Source organism: Camellia sinensis, chromosome 3 (assembly GCF_055761805.1).
Source record: "Camellia sinensis isolate YWXY chromosome 3, ASM5576180v1, whole genome shotgun sequence".
NCBI lineage: Eukaryota > Viridiplantae > Streptophyta > Magnoliopsida > Ericales > Theaceae > Camellia > Camellia sinensis.
In genome coordinates, this window is record NC_138963.1 from 40,535,357 (window position 1) to 40,557,209 (window position 21,853).

General features: G+C 32.3%; 1 protein-coding gene across 1 annotated transcript; it reads left to right on the top strand.

Annotated features, from left to right (window-relative positions):
- The first annotated feature begins 11,016 nt into the window (after positions 1 to 11,016).
- On the top strand, positions 11,017 to 21,482 carry LOC145821444 (1-aminocyclopropane-1-carboxylate oxidase homolog). Its single transcript, XM_082917966.1, has 2 exons — positions 11,017 to 11,139; positions 20,841 to 21,482. The coding sequence occupies exons 1-2, from the start codon at positions 11,017 to 11,019 to the stop codon at positions 21,390 to 21,392; spliced, it is 675 nt and encodes a 224-aa protein (XP_082774092.1). The 3' UTR covers positions 21,393 to 21,482.
- Positions 21,483 to 21,853: the final 371 nt, after the last annotated feature.

A 21,853-nucleotide genomic window follows, 5' to 3' on the forward strand; every position in this document is an offset into this window, starting at 1 on the left:
TGAACAATTCAAGGCATCGAATCCATTGGTTAGCTAGTAAGTCCAATAGGTTATCACTAGGGAAGGTTCAAGGCCAAAAGTTACCTATCCTGATGCAAGATATTTTTGATTTATACTCTTTCGACAAATTATGCATATTGTTGCATTTCCCTTGTCATCAATTCCATTCATGTGGGGGATAGTTAGAAATGGATTTTGAAGTTTTTGAAAAACATATTTTTTCTCAACTTTGGCCTATTTTTTAGGTTTGACCCATGAGCCAAATTTGGGGGGGTAAAAGTGGTAATGCATTCTATGTCGCGTTGTAATTCACGTAGTATATTTGGTTGCTCAAAACCATTATCAGGTGAATGAGAAATTAAAGCCAAAGTGAGCTCCATGGAAATGGAGTTTTTGGTGAAAATTCCTTAAGGTTTGGTTTAAGGCTTGTCCCACATTGATTTGGTGGGCATAATTTGAGTGGGTTTATAAGGCTTGGGATTGTAACTTGAGGAGGGCCCCAAAGAGCACCCCAAGTTTATAGAAGGAAGAGGTTATGAGCAAATTGGGCTAGACCCATTGGACCTAAAAATAAACACATGTGCGCGCCGCTACCGCTATCTGTCCGGTCGAGCAGGCGGGCTGGCGTGGGTGTAGTTGGGTTAGGCTTGTCTGGCGTAATACCTATCTTTTTGGGCCAAAAACATTTGAATTAAATTTTATTTTTTGGTAAAATAAAATATGTCCAAAGTTTTAATTTCAAATTTTGGTGGGAAAAATTCAAATTTGTTTTTTCACTTCTTCTAAATTTCTGTACATATTCAAATCTGTTAAATACGGTTTTAATTTGTTCAAATTTTGAACCCAACATATTTGTATCTGTTCATTCAAACCGAACAGGTATCATACCTATTCAAACAAGTTTTGCACCTGTTTAATTCAAACTTTACAGCCACGAATTTTCCTATATAAAGGCAGTCCCTCATTTGGATTTTTCACTCCAATTTTCGTTCTTCTCTGTTGTCATTCATCTCTATATTTTGCTGCATTAATTACATTAATTTTTTGTGAGAAAGAGTGTAATTAATTTTCTGTGAGAAAGAGTGTATACACAAAATGTGTTCGTTGCGTAAATAGTGTGTAATGCTGCTACTATTCACCGTTGATCATTTTATCTTGGGAGATAAATAGCCACAACCTAAAAGCACCGTGGAGATTACGAATCTGTCTTAAGGACACAGTGTTAAACACTAGACTTGATCAGAAAATTTGTTCAACAAATTAATTTGGTAAGTAATGAACTTATTTTTTTGTTTTAGATTTTGATTTTGTTTTTGTAACAAAATAAATATTTGTTTTATTTATTTTATTTTATTTTTCTGGTTTGATATTTGTAATCAAACAAATTCTCTCATTTCCTTTATTTCTTCTTGTAGACGTGCCCGAACGTCCCAGCTCCACGCACGAATGGCGCGAAATTCGTTTTCGTTCATTAACTACTATAGTTCGGACTCAATGTCACGGTTCTGAATCTAATCTCGCAAAGTGCAATGCAAGACCGATAAGTCACCAAAGAGTCTAAATCCGACAAATCGTTTTGGAAAACTGATTTTTATAAAGAAGTGCCAAACATTGACTGTTTTTCCAGATACAAAGTCATCACCTAAATGTTTTATTTTGGAGAAATTTAAGAAACCCTAACTCGTGCCTAAGGCCACGTGTCTGTTATCACCAAAGTTATCTCGGCTCGGGAACTTGGGTACGAGAGGGGAAGGTCATGCAATGAGCACCCCCGCTCGCCCGATCAAAGATCGGCCTTTACTAACTTGATATTTTGTTTTTGAAAACACATGTGTTCTAATTCCGGTTTATTAGCTAGCTTACTACGTGATGCGCACAGCATACAAGTATAGACTAGATCGCCTAAGTTGGAACAAAACATCTCATGTTTATTTGAAAATGGTTTGAAGGTGCTACTTACAAGTAGGCTAAGTCGTGGATTTTGCCACCCTCAAGTAGGCTTAGAAAATATGATTTTGCCACCCTCAAGTGAGCTTAAAACTCATATTTCAATGAATTGTTCCAATTCAAGCAATCCAACCTTCACCCACAGGCATTCAGGCAGTTATAGCAAATAAGCAATTAGCCTCATGCAAGCATGCTAAACATGGCAACACTTACACGCATGCAAGGATGCTAAAGCATAAAAGCTTACCTATTACTCCGAGCCAAAAGAGAAGCTAGTTAGTAATCAATGCATGATCCTAGCTATGTTAAGAATGCCGAATGCAACACATGCAAAAATGCAACTAAGATAGGCTCAGCTATTCTAAGATGTCATGTGAATGCAACTAGATAACACGTATTCAAATTGGCATTGAAATACAATGCAGTTAGTATGATTCGCCGAGCTCGGTGCATGCAAGACAGATGAATGTATGCAAACATGCGAGCATTAGTATGCTAATTAAAGCATGCCCTAAAACTAACCATCAAAAGCATGTAAGTAAAAGGGAGAAAGAAATGGGGGTTGGAAGACATGCATCACACACACGCACACTTATTACAAAGTTCGTCCTCACGACGGAGGGTCCGAATGAATCAACTAACTAGCTACGCTAAGCTAATTAATTACAAGCCAAAATTAACTAACTAGCAAGGTAATTAATTATTACAACTCAAGTTGAAACAAATAACTATTCTAAGTTATCAAAAGCGCTGAAATGGCCTCATGACGAGGGATGCATGCATGCTCGGTCAGCTTCGCTCAGAAATCCACTGCCGTGCCTCATAATGCCTCTGTTTGCACTGTTTTAGACTTCTAAAAACTGTGCCAACCTCCAAGATGATTCTGATCCACCTTATGGACATGCTGAGAGGTGGTCGGCCAAGGGGAATGGCCATCGGCCAGAGTTTATGGCTATCGGCCAACTTTGATGGTTGATCAACAGACTAAGTGGTTGATCGGCCACTGCTTCCTACAAATTCTTCTTTTGCTGCAATAGAGCACTAACAGAGGCATGGCAATGTATTTGCAAGAAAATGTGTGTGCAACTACACTCCTTATCATGTCTAAAGCTCAAAGGAGTGTAGTGCTCGACTCTTGAGCCATCAATCACGCATCTCAATGCATGATAAGAGTCAAGCTTGTACAAACTCAATAAATGCATGACAAATAAGACACTTGGACCATCACCTTATCATGGATAATCAAAGGCAATGGAGACCAAGGGAGATTGGCTCATTTCATCACTTCAAGTATGAAATGAGCTAATCCACCTTGTGTTCAAACACAACACCGTGTTGAACGCAATGCAATGCATACATAAAACATGACATGCAAAACTTTCATGCTAATCTTGACATGTTAAGATGGTATGCAAGACTCTATCATGCAAACACTCATGCACAACATGTTAAGGGGCCAAGAACACCAAGGCTAGTGAAAAGGATAACACCATAAGCATGCATCACAATGCTCAAACATTCAAACCAACTCAGAACAGAGTTACATCATATCCAAAACAGTGGCAAAACATGCTGAAATAGAGACTCCAAGTACTAGCCAAGCATACATACATGTTAATGCAAGATTAAGGCACAAGACACAACTCTCCAAAGGCATTGAAATGATGAAACATGGAGTACAATGGCATATGTTCCAGCACTGAAATGTCATGCTAAATGACTTAAAATCATGCAAACAACTCATGTGATGCATGTTGCAAGGCTTAAGCATCAAAGCTAGAGAAGTGTATTACACTAAAGACATGCAAGACAATGCTCAAATGGCCAAACAAGCCCCAAATAGACCTTATGCAGGCCAAAATAGTAGCCAAAATGAACTGAGATAATGGCTTGAAAGGTAAGAAAATGAGGCTCATGCAATGGCTCACAAATAAGGCATAAAGGTACAACTCTCAAGAGCACTTAAAGAGTGAAAAACATGGAAGTGTAACAACACTATCGCCATGTTTGTTTGGGCGGATTGGATTAGCATTCCCATGACTAATAGTCCTAGGAGTACAAATCCATTGGATTATGTATCCTATCTTAACTAATAGTCAAGTTTAAAATAATTAGTCCGTACTTCAATTGTTTAATCAAACATTGGATTAGTAATTTTATTGGACTATTAGTCCAATCCCAAGCCCATGTCCACCCAAACAAACATGACCTAAATGCTCTGAAATATCATTCCAAATGATGCCAAGGCATGCAAACATCACAGGTATGCATGGTAGGGGCCTCAAAACTTAAGACTAGTCAAGGCATTTGCACTATAGCTATACAAAACATAAGTCATATGACCATGGCAGTCCAAAATAGTCCTTAAAAAGCCCAAAATATGAATAAAATCATGCTGGAACATAGCCAAAATATGCTAGAATAATGAGCCAAAACATCATGCATACAAGGCTAGTAAGCAAGATTTGCACTACAAATACATGAAGCATGCAAGAGGTGACCAAACCAGCCCAAAACAGAGTTATATCATGTCCTAAAAGTCACAAAAACATGCTTGAAAAGAGCTAACACAAGCCACAAAAAGATGCTACTTTATAGTGCTAACAAAGCACGGCATGGAGAGGAGAGGAGGGGGGACAACCCCCTTCTATTTAGGACCTCAAAATAGGGTTTTTACCACTGAAAATCTATTGGATTTTAGTGGTTAAAAGGGCACAAAAAGTTGTTTTGAAAGACCTTGGAAGATGGCTCAAAAGCTATACAAGCTAAGAAACAAAAGGGAGAGACAACCCCCTAGCCAAACAAGGCTTAAACCATCATTTTTAGGACTGAAAAACAGATATTTTCTTAGTTCAAAACGACCCCAAAAATAGTGTAGAAATATGGCAAAACAGTAGTGCAAGACAAGCTTAAATGGGGTAAGTAATATACCTTTGAAGCAAAGCACACACTAGGCACAAAAGAGGCACTAAACCAAGATTTAATCCTCCTTTTAGAGCTCAAACAAGGCTCCAAGTAAGCTTCAAGCAACCTTAACCCATAGATGGACCACTTTTATCAAGGATGTCTAGGCAAAAAAGAGGTATTTCTCTACTTGTATGCACAAAAGGCAAGAGGGAGAGGCTTTGGAGAGAGAGGCAGAGATCAAGTCTGAAAATTGTAAAGAGAGAGGGAGTTTTAGTGAGAGAAGCTCTCAAAACTTGCTTAAGAAGTTCTCCCCCTTAGAAATGAGATATTTGGCTCCATATATAGCAAAAGGCAAGAGTTTGGTCGAAAATATCTAAGTATGGGACAGCTGGAGGTTGTGTGGAACAGCTGGAGATAAAATATCTTCAAAAAATATGATTTGGGGTCACTCTTGGCCGATCGGCCATCTTTTGTGCCGATCTACCACTTATCTGTTACTTTTTTGGCCGATCGGCCAACAAAATTTGTTTTTCAGACCCAACTTCAAACGGGTATAACTCATTCATATGAACTCCTTTTCAGGTCATTCTTGTGTCCAAATTGAAGCCCCGGAAATAATCTTTCCAATGGTGCAGCCTTGCATCAAAATTCAAAGTTTTCTAAGAGATATCCCGATTTTAGTGAAGGCTGCTCAGTTTCAGTCCAACCAGAATGATGCCCAACTTCAACCAACCATATCTCTCCCATCCGGACTCGGTTTGAGGAGATTCTTGAATGAAAAATGAAGCTCCGGAAGCCTTATTTCCAACGGTGGTAGCCTCATAGCTTAAGTCCAAGTACATAGACAGATAAGCCTGATTTATCAAGGACCGCTCGACTCTCTCTTAGCGAATCATACGCAACTTCTTCCTCAGCTAGGTTTATTCCCTCTTCTCCTCTTTTCTTCAACTCCAAACCCCTAAACAAGGTGTTTTGAAAGATTTTTCAAGGATTTCAACTCTCTTTCATTTGTTTCCACTTTATCCTTGCTCGGTTTATCGAAAAGCGCAACATTTGACAAAATGCGAGCCTCAGAACATCGTATAAACTTCTTTTCAAAAATATTTTGAAAGAAAGGGCTTTATGGTCTAAAAACCATTCAAAATAGCTTTGGCCCAAAATGGGGTGTGAGGTTAGGATTTGACTCTTCTCTTGCCGAAGAAATCAAACATTTGCCCTGCACATCTTTCATCACCAAGTAAACCATCAGTAGCGCCTAAGTCTTAAGGGCGGTCAAAAATGGGGTGTCTACACTTCTGTATTCCGTTTGTTGTTAAGTACACAAACAGAACTTAATTTTTAAATACAGTGAAGATTGTCCAACACTTGTTTCTTGCTTTCCAGATAAACCAACTCACCACCGCTGCCTTTCCCACTATTTCTTTACATTTCCTAGCATTTGAGCACATCTCCATGATTGACATAGTCCAGGTTTGGGTTGAGTTACATGCCCCAATCCCCGACAGCATGCCTAGATCGCATCCAAACCAAACTACCCCAGTCCAATCGCACCAGAGTAGAAGATGTTCGATTGATTCAACTGAAGCATTGCAGATCGGACATTTTTGGGATTCAGCACAACAACGACTGAATAGATTTTCCTTTGTAGCTAGCTTGTTAGAGCAGACTTTCCATCAAAAGTTACGTATCTTAGACGAAACTGGAGTCGACCAAATTACTTTCCAGAAATCTTTTGGAAGCCAAAGCGAGGAGGACGCCCCTAAATGTGTTGCAGACTGCTTTGCCTCAACCGCCACTTGATAGCCACTTTTTACATCATATATTCCTCGGTTGGAATGATTAAATCCCAAAAAAGAGTACTATTGTATGCCTCATGTGATTTGCGAATGATTTGATTCCATTTAAATAACATAATCTTAACGGGAGGTACTAATTGTAATAAGATAATATTTTAAGATGATTAACTGTTTAATTTTGAAGTTCAAAAAGATGAAATGTAAATGAGTGATAGTTTAAGGAGATTTAAACTATCAGGCTCGTGGGGCCCACTACGGGTCCCATTTCGGTAATTCGAACCGTTCAATGTGTAAAACTCATCGAATATTTCATCTAGGGTGTAATTTTGGCCCGGGCCGAGCCTATGTCAGGCCTTACGGGTTCCTGCCAAAAAATCGGGCTGGGTTCAAGCTGGTCCACGGGCCAAAAAAACTAGGCCCAGGCCCAGGGGTATTCTGGCTAGTGGACCGGGCCCCTGAGCTTGGGCCTGGGCTTGGGCTTGGGCGGGCCTAAACAATTTTTTATTTTATTTTTTTTTCTACCAAAATTTTATTATTTTCTATTAAAAATAACACTGGGCATCGGGCGGGCGGGCCTCGGGCCGGGCTTTTGAACGGGCCTTAAGCTGGCCAATGGGCCGGGCCCACCTCGGGCTGGGATTCAAAACGATGGCCCAGGCCCAAGATCTCAAGCTGGGTTTCGGTTCGGGCCTAAACGGAACTTAACGGGTCGGGCCCACCTCGGGCCTCGGGCAGGCTTCGGGCTGCCCGCGGGCCACGGGCCAAAATTACACCCCTAATTTTCATCCTTGCAAAAAATCATGTTAATCGGATATCGATAGCCCCTCCATTAGATCATATTTTTTGTTAATGGTAAACATGATTTTTAAAATAAATTGTTGACAAAAATATGTTTTGATCAAGTACCTATTAAAATTCAATAAACGTAACTTTTTACAGAGATGAAATACTTTATTTTTGTAGAAATAAAATACTCAACTAACTCTATATATTAAACGATTTGAATTATCGACAAGAAACGCATAATAAGTCACACAAAACCAGTGAACTATAGAAAAACCATGCCCTTTAGCAAACGAGTGGTATTGCCGTTGAAACTAATAGTATAGAGAGTACCAATGTTAAAGGATAATTATTTTATTTTTTATGAATTTCAAGATAGCACTGTGCCATTAAAAGTAAGAAATTGTGCGCTTGCATGGCCCAAAAAGATATAAACATTATGAGAAATTACAGAAATAATTAGTTAAGCAAGCAACTACGTGATATTAATGGGTGTTTTAGATTTTCTTATTTGTTGATTTTTTTTAGTTTACTTTCATTTTTTAATAAATTCTTTTTTAAATTTTTCGAAAAACCTTGGCTTCTAAATTTTGCTCAATGAGATGAACCAAAACATAAAAATAAAAAAATATATATAAAAAAATTCAAAAAAGCTCAGAAAAGATCAAAGTAAGCAAAAAAAATAATGGATTTTGTTGACTTATTTTGACTTTTTTATTTTTGAAAATTTTGAATTTTTTTAAGTTTTAGATTCATATATACAAAACAAATTTAAAAAGTAAATTCTTTCGACATAATTTAAAAAGAAATTACTTTTAAAAAATTCAAAAAAAAAAGACTTTTGGCTTCTTTCTTTTTTTCTTTTTTTTTTTTTGGTTAAAGTAACAAAAAAAAATCAAAACACTCAATACATCAGTCTCTTTATTTTTTTACATATTTTTTTAATAAAAATTTAATTAAAATAATTAATTCAAACAGCTCTCAACATGAAAAAAATTATTTATTGGTTTAATAATACCACATAGCTATATTTCTAGCTAATAAGAGCATTTACATCAAGCTCAATAAATTTTCAACCAAATTATAATATGAAAATTAATTTTTTATTTTATAAAGTTCTCCTTTTAAATACTTCATCCATTAGACATTTTATTCTAATTTTATTTTATTAAAAGAATATTTTATTAGCCATTCTTTTAATGATCAACACTCAAGAAAGTCAATATAGTGGAGTCAAATCTATCAAAAAAAAATAATAATAAATTATTGAATAGTTAATAAATAGTACCTTAACAAATTTGCTATATTACCGTAACAAATACAAATAATAACTAGTTATAAAATTAATTTATTGAAACTAATGAAGCAATAGTTTACTACTTATATTTAGTCAAAAAGTTTATTGGTTGAGTCTAATATGGATGCTCTACCAAACCACATGCTAGTTGTATTAGTTGTATCTATGTAAAATAGCAGCCTTCTTTGACGTTTTGTAAAGGTTGAGTAGTTGTGATGTTGATGTTTTTTGAATGTCAATCATAAGGGGAGGAACGGATATATCAATTTGTCAAAATTGATTGTATTAAATTGATTCAACGTATTTTAGACGGATGCGTAATGATTAGAGAACGGTTGCAGATTGATTTTCTCTAATCTGTCAATCTGGCAGACGGATGGCAGATTTGAGATTCTTTTGGCTGTAACCGAACAGTCAAACTGCGAGCACCCCTAGTTATTTATAAGACTATGTGTTTTCAGTTTGTTTAAATATTCTAATTGTGTTTTCAATTAAAAAAAAGTTTAAATATTCTGTTGAAAAAAAGTTTTCAACTTGAATATCTTTTTTGAATTGAAAAAAATAAACGTATTATTTATCTATATTTTTTGGTTTTTAAATTTATCTCTAAAAATAATAAATAAAAAATATGATATATGCTGGTTGGTTTTTGTTTTCAAAAATAGATATAGGTGTAACAATACAGAAACATACAATATCTACTACTGCTCTGTTCATGGTTTTGGTGGTTTGAATTGTTTTTATATTTTAAGAACCACAGATTGTAATACTTTATGTGGATGAGACATGCTGTGATTGTAGTACATGGATGAGGCATGTAGTGATTGTGATATTCTAAAGTTTCAAACTTTCTTACTTTGAATGAGGTATGCAGTGATTGTAATATTTTTTGAAGTCGTTGACTGTAATACTTTTTTTTTTTTTTTTTGAAGAAGAAATATACAAGTTGAATTATGTTGAAAATTTATAAAATTTAAAACCGCCAAACCGATTCGCATCTATCTGCCAAACCGCCAATCCGCTCAATCCACATCCGCCGAATTGGCGGACGGATGCGGATTAATTTTCTCGAATCCGCCAATCTAGCAGACGGATGATGGATTGGAGGTTCCGTGGCCACAACCGACCCGCACCCACCCCTAATCAACTAGGTCTGATAATGATATTGGAATGTAAAAGGTACTGTAATAGTAATTTGAGAGTTGAGGGTAAAATAATAAATTAATATTAATATTTTGTAACATATTTTAGGTGATTTTATTTACACATCATTAATACTTTTAGTATATATCATTAATAAATTAAATTTATATTTTAATAATATTTTCTAATGAAATGTCTTTTTATTTTATTTCACAACTCAGGATATATAATCTCACTCATATCCTATTACTAATAATCTTACAAATTTGTTGGATTAATTATCTATTGGATTAATAATCCTAAAACAAAATTTCAAAACAAACACAGGATTATTGGACCCACGGATTAATAATCCCAATCTCATACTCTAATCATTTCAATCAAACATGCCCTTAAAGTTTAGGGTTTTAACATATAAGCATTGTATTTTCTTTTCATCTTCACCATTAACATACACTTATGATATAATTTATAATTAATTAGCTCATTTCATTCTCTTCTCCATTATATTTATTTTTTAGATTCAAAATATTATTGCCTTTGAATATTTAGGATATAAGAACATTGAAATCAATTAGTTTTGAAAATTTGCACATCATAGATGACATTGAGATGATCGGTTCCGATATAAATATTGAAAACATTGACTTGAATATTGAAAATGTTAGTTTATGACTTAAGTTTTTGATTTTTTATTTATTTTGTTCATATGTGGGGAAGATAAGTTTGTTCATCGTGTCCGAATAACAAGAGTTGGACTTTTACATAATGTTTGCTTATTTATATTTGAACGAAACAATTTTTTTCAAATTATTAGGATTGGCCAAATATTAAATGTTCATACATAAAAAAATTGAACATTTTAAGTTAGTTCGGTTAAAATAAATTAAACTTTTATTCATTGTTCAGATATAAATTTTTGGACATATTAAATTTGTTCAACTCTGTATTTATGGACATGACTATAATTTGATGAATTTGAAACGATGACAAGAGACGAGAGTTCAAAATCAACAATAAAAATTAACATCATCGAAGATGGAGGCTGAATAAAACACTTCGTCGGTAATCTGAAACGACGAGACAACAAGATGAGAGATAACGAGAGTTCAACACTAACTATAGAGATCAACATCGACGAAGATGGAGATTAAATTGAAACCTCTACCAGCGATAGAGATCAAGACCAATGAAAATGGTCTCTGTTATGAAAATTGTGGGGTTTTTGTTGTATGTAATGGTAAAGATGAAGAGTTTTTGGTGTATGTAATGATATGTATTCAAATATTTAGTGGTACGTTAATATAGGGTTAATAATGAAAAGTTAAGATGTAAATTAAGATATTTTTAAATCTTAAAAATTATTTTGTATATATACTGTTGGAGAAAATACCAGAAACTAAACAATATTATTAATAAATGATGCAAAGAAAATGAGATACAAATAGATCAGGCTGAGGCACGGATATCTCGTTTTCTTTAAGGAGATCAAGCCCACTGTGGTAGGAAGAATCCAAATACCGATGCAGCAGTCACAATACTATGACTTGTCCCCTCCAGGATACAACAGCCCGACCACTTGTCGTATGGTTCAGGCCAACTCTGCACAAGATGGTGAACCCAAAGCTCCACTAATAAAACACCCTTCTTTGCTAGTAATCTCTCTTGTATAGAAAATAGCTTATCTCTATAGATAGAAAAGAGTAGACTATATATATAGGCTATAAGGACCTTACAGTTACACCAAAAATAATGACCATTAAACAAGAAAATGGTTACACTAAAATAATGACCATTAACCAGGTTCATAAATTCTATTAAACCTCTATTTATGACCAAGAGGTTACCAAAGAAATAAAACCCCATTATGAAAAAGATAAACCAATAAATAAATATAAGATATTAAAATGGTCCAACAATCCCCCACTCATTTTAATATCAACAAGGATAAAAATAAAAATAAGAGAGATTACCAAACAAAGATAGATTAGTATGCATCATGAAGGTGTGCTCTGCATTGAACCTTCATTAGTGAAACAGCAACCTCTACTCCAGAGTCAGTAGTGGTCTCAGACTTGAACTATGACTGCTTAAGGGAAATAAAGTATTACTGCTCACACATAATAGTCCAGGTGTTGACATGAGCTTTAATAGCCAGCACATTACGGCCTTGTGCTAATCCCAGTTTCATGAGCATATTTGAGAATAAGCCTTGTTCTCATAGAAAGCGGCCCCACTTTCATGCTCACATAGGTGAAATCTGTCAAGGATGTTCCTGTAATTTACACACCCCACTCAACAAGAGCTACAGAATTTCATTAAGAGTATAAAAACTCAACCCTCCAACATTACAGGACAAATGCACTTACATCATAGGGATGGATAACAAAATATTAAAGAGTGCATTTTTACAACCACCATATGATTCGTTCTTCCCATTGAACCTAGTTACAGGATCTCTGGTCCCTAGGTTGGGTATCCTCATACATGGTTTTTGATTTTATAGGCTTCAAACCCATCCCCCTCGATGTATTCCAGACCCTATCTCTCGCCAAGGCCTTGGTTAATGGATCCGCAAGATTATCACAAGATCTTACATAATTCACAGTTATGATGCCATTACTCAAAAAGGATCTCACATTACTGTGTTTCCTTCTAATAGGTCTAGATTTACCATTATAAAAATGATTGTTCACTCTACCAATAGCAGCAGTGCTATCACAACGAATTAACACAGGAGGAATTGGTTTTTCCCAAAAAGGAATTTCATGTAACAAATCTCTCAACCAATTCGCTTCCTCACATGCTGAAGTTAACGCTATAAGCTCAGCTTCCATTGTAGAATTAGCAATTATCGTCTGTTTTTTAGACTTCCAACATATAGCACCACCACCCAAGGTAAAAATAAAACCCGAGGTAGAGAGAGAATCACCTGACAAAGTGTTCCAATCGGCATCACTATATCCCTCAAGTACCGCAGGATACTTGTTATAAAACAAACCATAATTTTTTGTTCCAAATAAATATCTCATAATTCTTCCCATGGCTAGCCAATGATCTCGACTTGGTTTGCTAGTAAACCTGCTAAGTACTCCAACAGCATATGCAATGTCAGGTCTAGTACAGTCAGTAGCATATCTCAAACTACCAATCATACTAGCATATTCCTTTTGATTAATCACTTCTTTTCCATTTGTTACAACAGATAAGTGTATGCTTGCATCAAAAGGAGTAGCAACATATTTACAGTCTAGAAAATTATATTTCTTTAACATTTTCTCAACATAATGCGACTGATCAAGAAAAATGCCATCCTCAGTCTTGGTAACTTTAATTCCCAAAATAAAATTAGCTTCACCAAGATCTTTCATATCAAAGTGGCTATTAAGCATATTTTTAGTCTCATTTATAATATGCAAATTAGAGCCAAAGATAAGTAGATCATCCACATATAGACTAATAATCACATGTGCATTCTCACAAGTTTTATAATATATGCACTTATCACATTCATTAGTCTTATAGCCATTCTCAAGCATGCAGGAATCAAATTTCTCATGCCACTGTTTAGGAGCTTGTTTTAAACCATAAAGGGATTTAGTTAGCTTACACACTTTGCTTTCTTGGCCAGGCTCCACAAAGCCTTCAGGTTGGTCCATGTAAATCTCCTCATCTAGATCTCCATTTAAAAATGCTGTTTTTACATCCATTTGATGAATTTTTAAATCATGAATTGCAGCCACTGCAATCAACAGTCTAATGGATGTTACTCTAGTAACCGGAGAAAAAGTATCAAAGAAATCAAGATCAACTTGTTGCTTAAAACCTTTAGCGACAAGCCTCGCTTTATATTTATCTATAGTTCCATCCGGTTTAAGTTTTTTACGAAGGACCCATTTACATCCAATAGTTTTACAACCTGGAGGTAAATCCACTAACTTCCATGTTTTATTTGAAAGTAGTGAGTCTATCTCATCATTTACAGCCTCTCTCCAGAAAATAGCATCAGGTGATAATAAAGCTTCTTGTACCGTATGAGGAATTTCTTCCACATTGTAAAGATAATAGTCAGGGCCAAAATCTTTTTCAACTCTAGCTCGTTTACTTCTTCTTGGTTGAATTTGAAAATTTTCTTTTTCTTGAAAAACTTGAGAAGGAGTAGAAGAGCTAGGCATAGATAAAATATTTTCAGATATTATTTGACCCCCACTATTTCTAGATTTGAAAGGAAATTTATTTTCATGAAAAATAGCATCACCTGATTCAAAAATAATATTATTTTCCATATCAAAAAATCTATAAGCTGTACTATGCAACGCATACCCAAGAAAAGCACAAGTGGTAGCTCGTTCACCCAATTTAGGTCGTTTAGGATCTGCAAGCCTCACAAAAGCTAAACAACCCCAAACCCTCAAATAACCTAAATTTGGTTTATGCCCTCGCCACAACTCATAAGGGACAATTTTAGTCTTTTTGTGTGGCACTCTATTTATCACATGGCAAGCTGTCAAAATAGCCTCACCCCAAAAATTTGAGGGAGTACCTGAATCAATAAGCATAGCATTCGTCAAGTCAATTAACGTTCTATTTTTTCTTTCAGCTACGCCATTTGATGAAGGTGAATATGGTGGAGTAGTCTCATGAATAATTCCCAATGACTGAACAAAAGAGTTGAATCCTAGAGATTCATACTCCCGGCCTCTATCACTTCTAATTCTTTTAATCTTTTTACCGAATTGATTTTCCACTTCAAGAAGGAATTCTTTAAATTTCTCAAAAGCATCACTTTTATTTTTTAATAAATATACGTTTGTATATTTTGAAAAATCATCAATAAAAGTGATAAAATATCGGTTACCACCCCGAGTTAAAATTCCTTCAAACTCACACAAATCAGTATGAAATAATTCTAGCAATTCGGTATTTTTTTCAACACTTTTATGAGGCCTCTTGGTAATTTTTGCTTTACTGCAAACTTCACATTTCTCAAATTTTTTTGTCACTTTAGGAATTAATTCTAAACTACTCATGATTCCCACATATTTACTATTTATATGACACAAGCAAGCATGCCATAAATTAATAGAAGACAAAGTGTAAGTGGTGTCATAGTAATAATCATAAAATTGATCAGCAAGGCAATTTAAGAGATAAAAGCGACATTTATACTCATCTGTATTATAGGAAGCCACTTTTGCTTCATGTGCCGCATAGTCTTCATCATTCATCTCCTCGGTTGGGATTTTGTTCAGATTCTTTTCTGTAAGAACATATGCAACTTTCAAAAGGCTAAGGTAAAAAAGAACTTTTCCTTTCCACCTCTTAAAATGAACTCCTTTGAACTTGAAAGGTTTGTTGAGATCTCCAATTCCATCATTGGTTTTTTCTGGTACTTGTTCCATGGTTGATCTCCTTAAAATTGTTGGAGAAAATACCAGAAACTAAACAATATTATTGATAAATGATGCAAAGAAAATGAGATACAAATAGATCAGGCTGAGGCACGGATATCTCGTTTTCTTTAAGGAGATCAAGCCCACTGCGGTAGGAAGAATCCAAATACCGATGCAGCAGTCACAATACTATGACTTGTCCCCTCCAGGATACAACAGCCCGACCACTTGTCGTATGGTTCAGGCCAACTCTGCACAAGATGGTGAACCCAAAGCTCCACTAATAAAACACCCTTCTTTGCTAGTAATCTCTCTTGTATAGAAAATAGCTTATCTCTATAGATAGAAAAGAGTAGACTATATATATAGGCTATAAGGACCTTACAGTTACACCAAAAATAATGACCATTAAACAAGAAAATGGTTACACTAAAATAATGACCATTAACCAGGTTCATAAATTCTATTAAACCTCTATTTATGACCAAGAGGTTACCAAAGAAATAAAACCCCATTATGAAAAAGATAAACCAATAAATAAATATAAGATATTAAAATGGTCCAACATATACTAAGTAATAATATGTATTAAGAATATTAGTAATGTATAAATAAAATTACCCACATTTTTTCACTTGTCATTGCTGTTGAAATTTTTAAAAATTTCTCACTGATTTGTGATTTACTTTTTCAAAACCCACAATTTTTAAATTATTTTTAAAATTTTTTAAAAATTTCTCACTGAAAGTAATTCTCCCTAGAAATTTTGTACTTTAATTTAATTTTTTTAAATTATTTTTAGATATATCAACATTCACTAAAAATACAACAAAAATAATATTGTTGTCTAGAGTATATCAACATTCACTAAAAATGCATTCTGATTGTTATTGATTATGATTATAAAATTTTAAAAATATTCACTAAAAATAAAAAAATATGAAAAATAAAAAACTTCCGATTGGTAAGCCTTTCAAAATATAATTCTACCTATTGATTTGAGTGTGTTGTTTGTTTGGAGCTTTCAAATCATAATTCTATACCCATTTCTCAAAACTCAATTCAAAACATAATCATTACTTTTTAAAACTCATAACCAAACACATAATTCAAAACTCTTTTCAAAACTCAATTCAAATCAATATTTTAATTTTTTAAATTTTTTAAATATTTTAATATTTAAATATTTAAATATGTTACGATTTCTTTAATTTTTTAATTTTTTGAATATTTTTAAATATTTTAATTTCAAAATATTACGATTTTAATTTTTTAAATTTTAAAATATTTCATAAAAATAAATTCAAACTCTATTTTATAAAAATATTTTTAAATATTTTAATTTTTTTGTTATGTATTTGGTTACGATTTGAGTGTAGAGTTGTGAAAGTAGTATGGAGTTTCGAGTTATGTGTTTGGTTATGAGTTTTAAAAATAATTTCTTAATTGAGTTTTGTTTTATGTGTTTGGTTACGATTTGAGCGTAGATTTGTTTTAAATTTAAAATATTAACATTTTAAATTATTCAAAATTTTTGAATATTTAAATTATTTAAATTTTTATGATTTAAATTTTTTGAATATTTATTTTAATTTTTTACTCATTAAGTTTTTTAGATTATTTAAATTATTTAAATATTTATGATTTAAATTTTTTGAATATTTATTTTGAAAAAAAATTATTTCCTTTGTAGTATTTTCAATTAAAAAATTGATTAATGTTATTTTCTGTTAATAATAATTTTTTTAATTGAATTTTAAAAAGAGTTTGGTTATGAGTGTTGATCAGAATTTTCAATAATGTGAAAGTAGTGTGTTTTGTTTTGAGTTATAATAATTTGAATCAAGTTTTGAAAATTCTTTCCAAAACTCATAACCAAACAAATTTTCATACTTCTCATGTCAAATCAAACTTTCAAAACTCAATTCCACACTCAATTCAAAACTCAATTCAACACTCTATTCAAAAACCATAACCAAACAAATTTTTTACACTCAAATCATAATTCCACAACTCACAAACTCAAAATATTACTTATACTCTCAAATCATACTCTACCAAACGCAACCTTAATTTTTAAAAAACTGAATCCAAAAAATTAAAATCAAACACAGTGATTACTTTTAACATACTTGAAAGACTTAGGGTAATATTATTATTATTATTATTATTATATTTATAGAGAAATATATGTAGGGTGATATTATATTGTAAGAAGAAAAATTAGTGTCATTTGCAAGTAGAGTCAATATCAACGGAAAGTAAAAAAGCACATCATATGGTAAGTATGGTTTTAGGATAAATTTGGCATCTCTTAAAAAAGCTAAAAAATCAAAAAATTATTAGTTTATTTAAGTCACCTCATTTTATTTAAGTCACATCATTTTTCTACTACATCATTTTAAACCAATTCATATTTCATAAAAAGTCAAAAAATATACTTATTTAGAACACCCCTTAGTTGTCAGTATGACTTAGTGAGGTTATCGGTTCGGTATAATTCATATTGTAAGTACGTTGAGTGTATTTGATTGGTCAGACTGGATAAGGAGAGATTAGAATCTATCGGACTTAAATTTTGGAACTGTGAATTTTTCGGACTATTTAGTTGGAATGGATATGTATCTTATGTTTGTTTTTTCATGGAATTAAATGTCTGAAAATAACTATTTTTAGTGAATCTAATGTTTGATTGGACGAACTGGATAGGATAAATGAATAAAAAATTATTTTTACTCTTTTTCAATTGTTTACTAAGTAATAGCAATATTAAACATATCTTTAATATTTTAATTATTTTAGCTAGATTAAATAAAATTTTATTTATTTTATTTTATACACAATTAAATAAATTTATTTTTTTAAAATAAAATAAATAAAATATCAATAAAGATATATGTTGTTATTTTAATTAAAATTTTAAATAAATTTATTTTAAAAAATAAAAATAATTAAACAATGAAATTAAATAAAACATCTATTAAAATTTAAATAATAAAATTAAATAAAATATAAACAAAATTTTAAATAAAACATCAATAAAATATCTATAAAAAACTATTTAAAAAAATTAAATAAATAAAACATCACTAAAAAATTAAACAAAATTATTTTATTTTTACATTGAGACATTTAAATTTTATTGAATTTTACTAAATATAATACATAATTAAATAGTAGATAGTCAAAATGGTCATTTCACATTTTAATCCCAACAAGAAACAGTCCAATGAAAATTGTCTCAAACCCCCCCCTAGGATAGTATAATCCCCCATATGGGGGACAAGGAGTCTGGCCGGACTCCATGTCCGACAGACTAAAAAAAAACAAATGTCGGATAAAAAACTTCCCCCAGATTACAATCCCAATAATGGATAGTCTCTCCCTTATCCCCCAAATCAAACACAGAGTCTTAATTGACAGTAAGACTAGTGAGGTTATCGGTTCGATATAATTGATATTTAGGTAAAATTTTTTATTAAATTTATAATATTAGTTTTATTATTTTGAATATCAATATAAATTGTTTGTCCTATCAAATTGCACTAAATTGAACCAATTGAAACGATTCGATTCAATGTGGTTTAATCGGTTTAAAACTTTTTAAACTTAAATCACTTTTAAATATAATCGCTAATCTATATAAAAACATTAAATTAATTATTTCTTCATCACAATATATTCAATCTATCCATTTAATAAATACTTTTCGATTTCTAAATTAACAAAAATAAAAACAAAAAAAAGTTAAAAAATACTAAAATTTCAAGAATAATGAGTTAGAGTTAAAATTATATATAGTAAGAGTTTACAAACTTATATTATAAAGATGATAAGGTTAATTAATTAAGGTTAATAATTTATATACTTATTAATATTCTTATATTATTAGATTATACATAATAGGCTTCATTTGACATTGACTTTTTGGGTTAAATTAGTCATAAAAGACAAAATAGACAAAAACGTTAATAAAACAAAATGTCACATTCAAACCATAATCATTTTATTTTTTCTATCACAAAAGTCAAAAAATTCAACCCAAACCAAATGAACCTTTTAGCTGGAGCTAAAATAACCAAAAAGTCGAAAAATTAACTAAAAAAACCACATGCCAAATGGCAGCAGCTTGTTTGGCATATAGTTTTTTTGAACTTTTTAGCTAAAATAGTCACAAAAAGACGAAATAGACTAAAAAATCAATAAGATAAAATATCACATTCAAACCATAACCATTTCATTTTTTTTTTTTTTAATTTTAACCAAAGAGTTTAAATTAATAATTTAATCTTCACAATCCACCTTATTCTTAAAATCTCAAAAACAAAAAGGTTAGGTTTCTCTCAATTTCAATTTCAATTTGATCGTCATATTCAAACTTTTAGGACCGTCACGAGTTCTATTTTGATGATCTGAATAATTTATTTTATTAGACTCTTATGTATATTTTTCATAAAAAAAATAAATAAATTGAACCAATAATCATAATTTTTTTATTTTATTACATTTGTCTTAATCCCAAAAAAAAAAAAAAAATTTGACACGTGTGTAAAACAGACAACCACAATAAAATGATAAGGTTAAGATTATCATATTGATGTGATTTTTTTTCATGAATGATATATATGAAGGCTTTACAAAATCAACAATTTTGATCATCGAATAAGATCCGTAATGAAAGTCAAATTTAAATTTAAGTTGTAGTGGCAATGCTTCGGTAAGCAATGCACACTATATGCAACCCTACCGTAAAATTACGTAAATTTTCACAAACTTACATAAGTGATCTCATAAAAAATACGTAAGTTGAATACAAATTCACGTAAATTTACATAAGTGATATCACAAATTCACAAAAAAAAATTAAATATAAAAAAAATTAATTTTTCAATCTTCTTTAGATCTCATGTTTCGCTTGCGTCCAAATTTTCACCATCACGCGCAAAACTTTAAAATTAATTTCAGATCTTCTCACAATCTGAAAACCAACGCTGTTTAAAGCGTTCGTTTCACGTTAGGCGACCACCTCAATCTCAATGTTCCATCTTGATCAGTGGAGGTGGGATGGGTTTAGCGACTTGGATCTAGTTGTTTTCAGTTTACTTTTTTTTATTATTATTATTTGCTATAATAATCTTCTTGTGTAGATGTTGTGTCTCTCCTTTGTTAGGATTTTTTTAGGATTCTTCCTCCTATAAAATTTTGTTATCTATTTATGAAATCTTTTGTTACCATTATATAAAATTAACCGATTTTTTTATCGATTTTGCAATCAACATCGTTGGGTAAATTACGAATACATCCCTGAGATTTGATTAAAATACGAATCGTCCTCTGTGATATTGAAAATTACATTTCACCCCATGAGGTTTCTAATTTCATAATAAATTACTCATTTTATTAATAAATTATCAAGTCAATTAATAATTTTTAATGATGTTAGATATGTATTTCAATTAATAATTTAAATAATTTTATTATTGTAGAGAATAACAATTACCCATTTTATTATTGTAATTTACCCGTTATAAATGAAACTATAATGAAAAGTAAACCATTAACGCACCACACCAGGAAAATGGCAGTCATTGCATCTACCGTTTACAATCGCATGAAGTGAAAGAATTCGACGACTCCAAAATCGGCGTCAAAGGCCTCTCCGATTCCGGTGTCACTGCCATCCCCAAATTCTTCATTCAGCCGCCGGAAACTCTCTCCACTCTCAAATCTTCATCTTTCAACACCGGCGGCATCCCCGTAATCGACCTCTCCAACATAAATTCCCCCAAACTCCGACCAAACATCGTCAGCCAAATTCGAGAAGCCGCGAAAACTTGGGGTTTCTTCCAAGTGATCAACCACGGCGTACCCAATCATATTATCAACAAAACACTCATGTCAATCCGATCATTCCACGAACAACCCCAGGAGATAAAGGCAGAGCACTACGTTCGGGATGAGTTCAAAGGATTCGTGTATGCCAGCAACAACGATCTTCTCCGGTCGAAGGTGGCGAGCTGGCAGGACTACGTGAATGCTTGGATGTCGCCGGAGGCTGTGGAGGCGGAGAAGATTCCGGCCATTTGCCGGGAGGAGGTGGTGTTGGAATTTTATTTTAAGTTTTAAAATTTAAAGAGTTAATTATATTTTTCATCTATTGTGATTTGATATAAATTTCGCTTTTGTTGTTATAGTTAATAATCAGGGGTTAATCTATCTAAATTAGATATTAAAATTAATAAATTTGAGACACTTACCAATTTTTTTTTATTATAATTTGAATCTTTCGTCTAAATTGACAGTCAATATTAGCAATTTTGAAATATTTGTCAATTTCTAAGGTGTATATATAAACAAAATTAACAAAAATCAAGATGGAAAAACTAAAATAAAACTAAATTTAAAGTGTAAAAATCAAATTATTTAAATTGAAACTATAGAGATTAAAGTAAAATTTGAGACAAATCAGGAGTGAAAAGTATAATTAACCTAAATTTAACTTTAATCTCTATAATTTCAAATTGTAAAATTTAATTCCTAAAGTTTAATGCATAATTTTAATGTAGTCCTTTCTATCTAAATTAGAA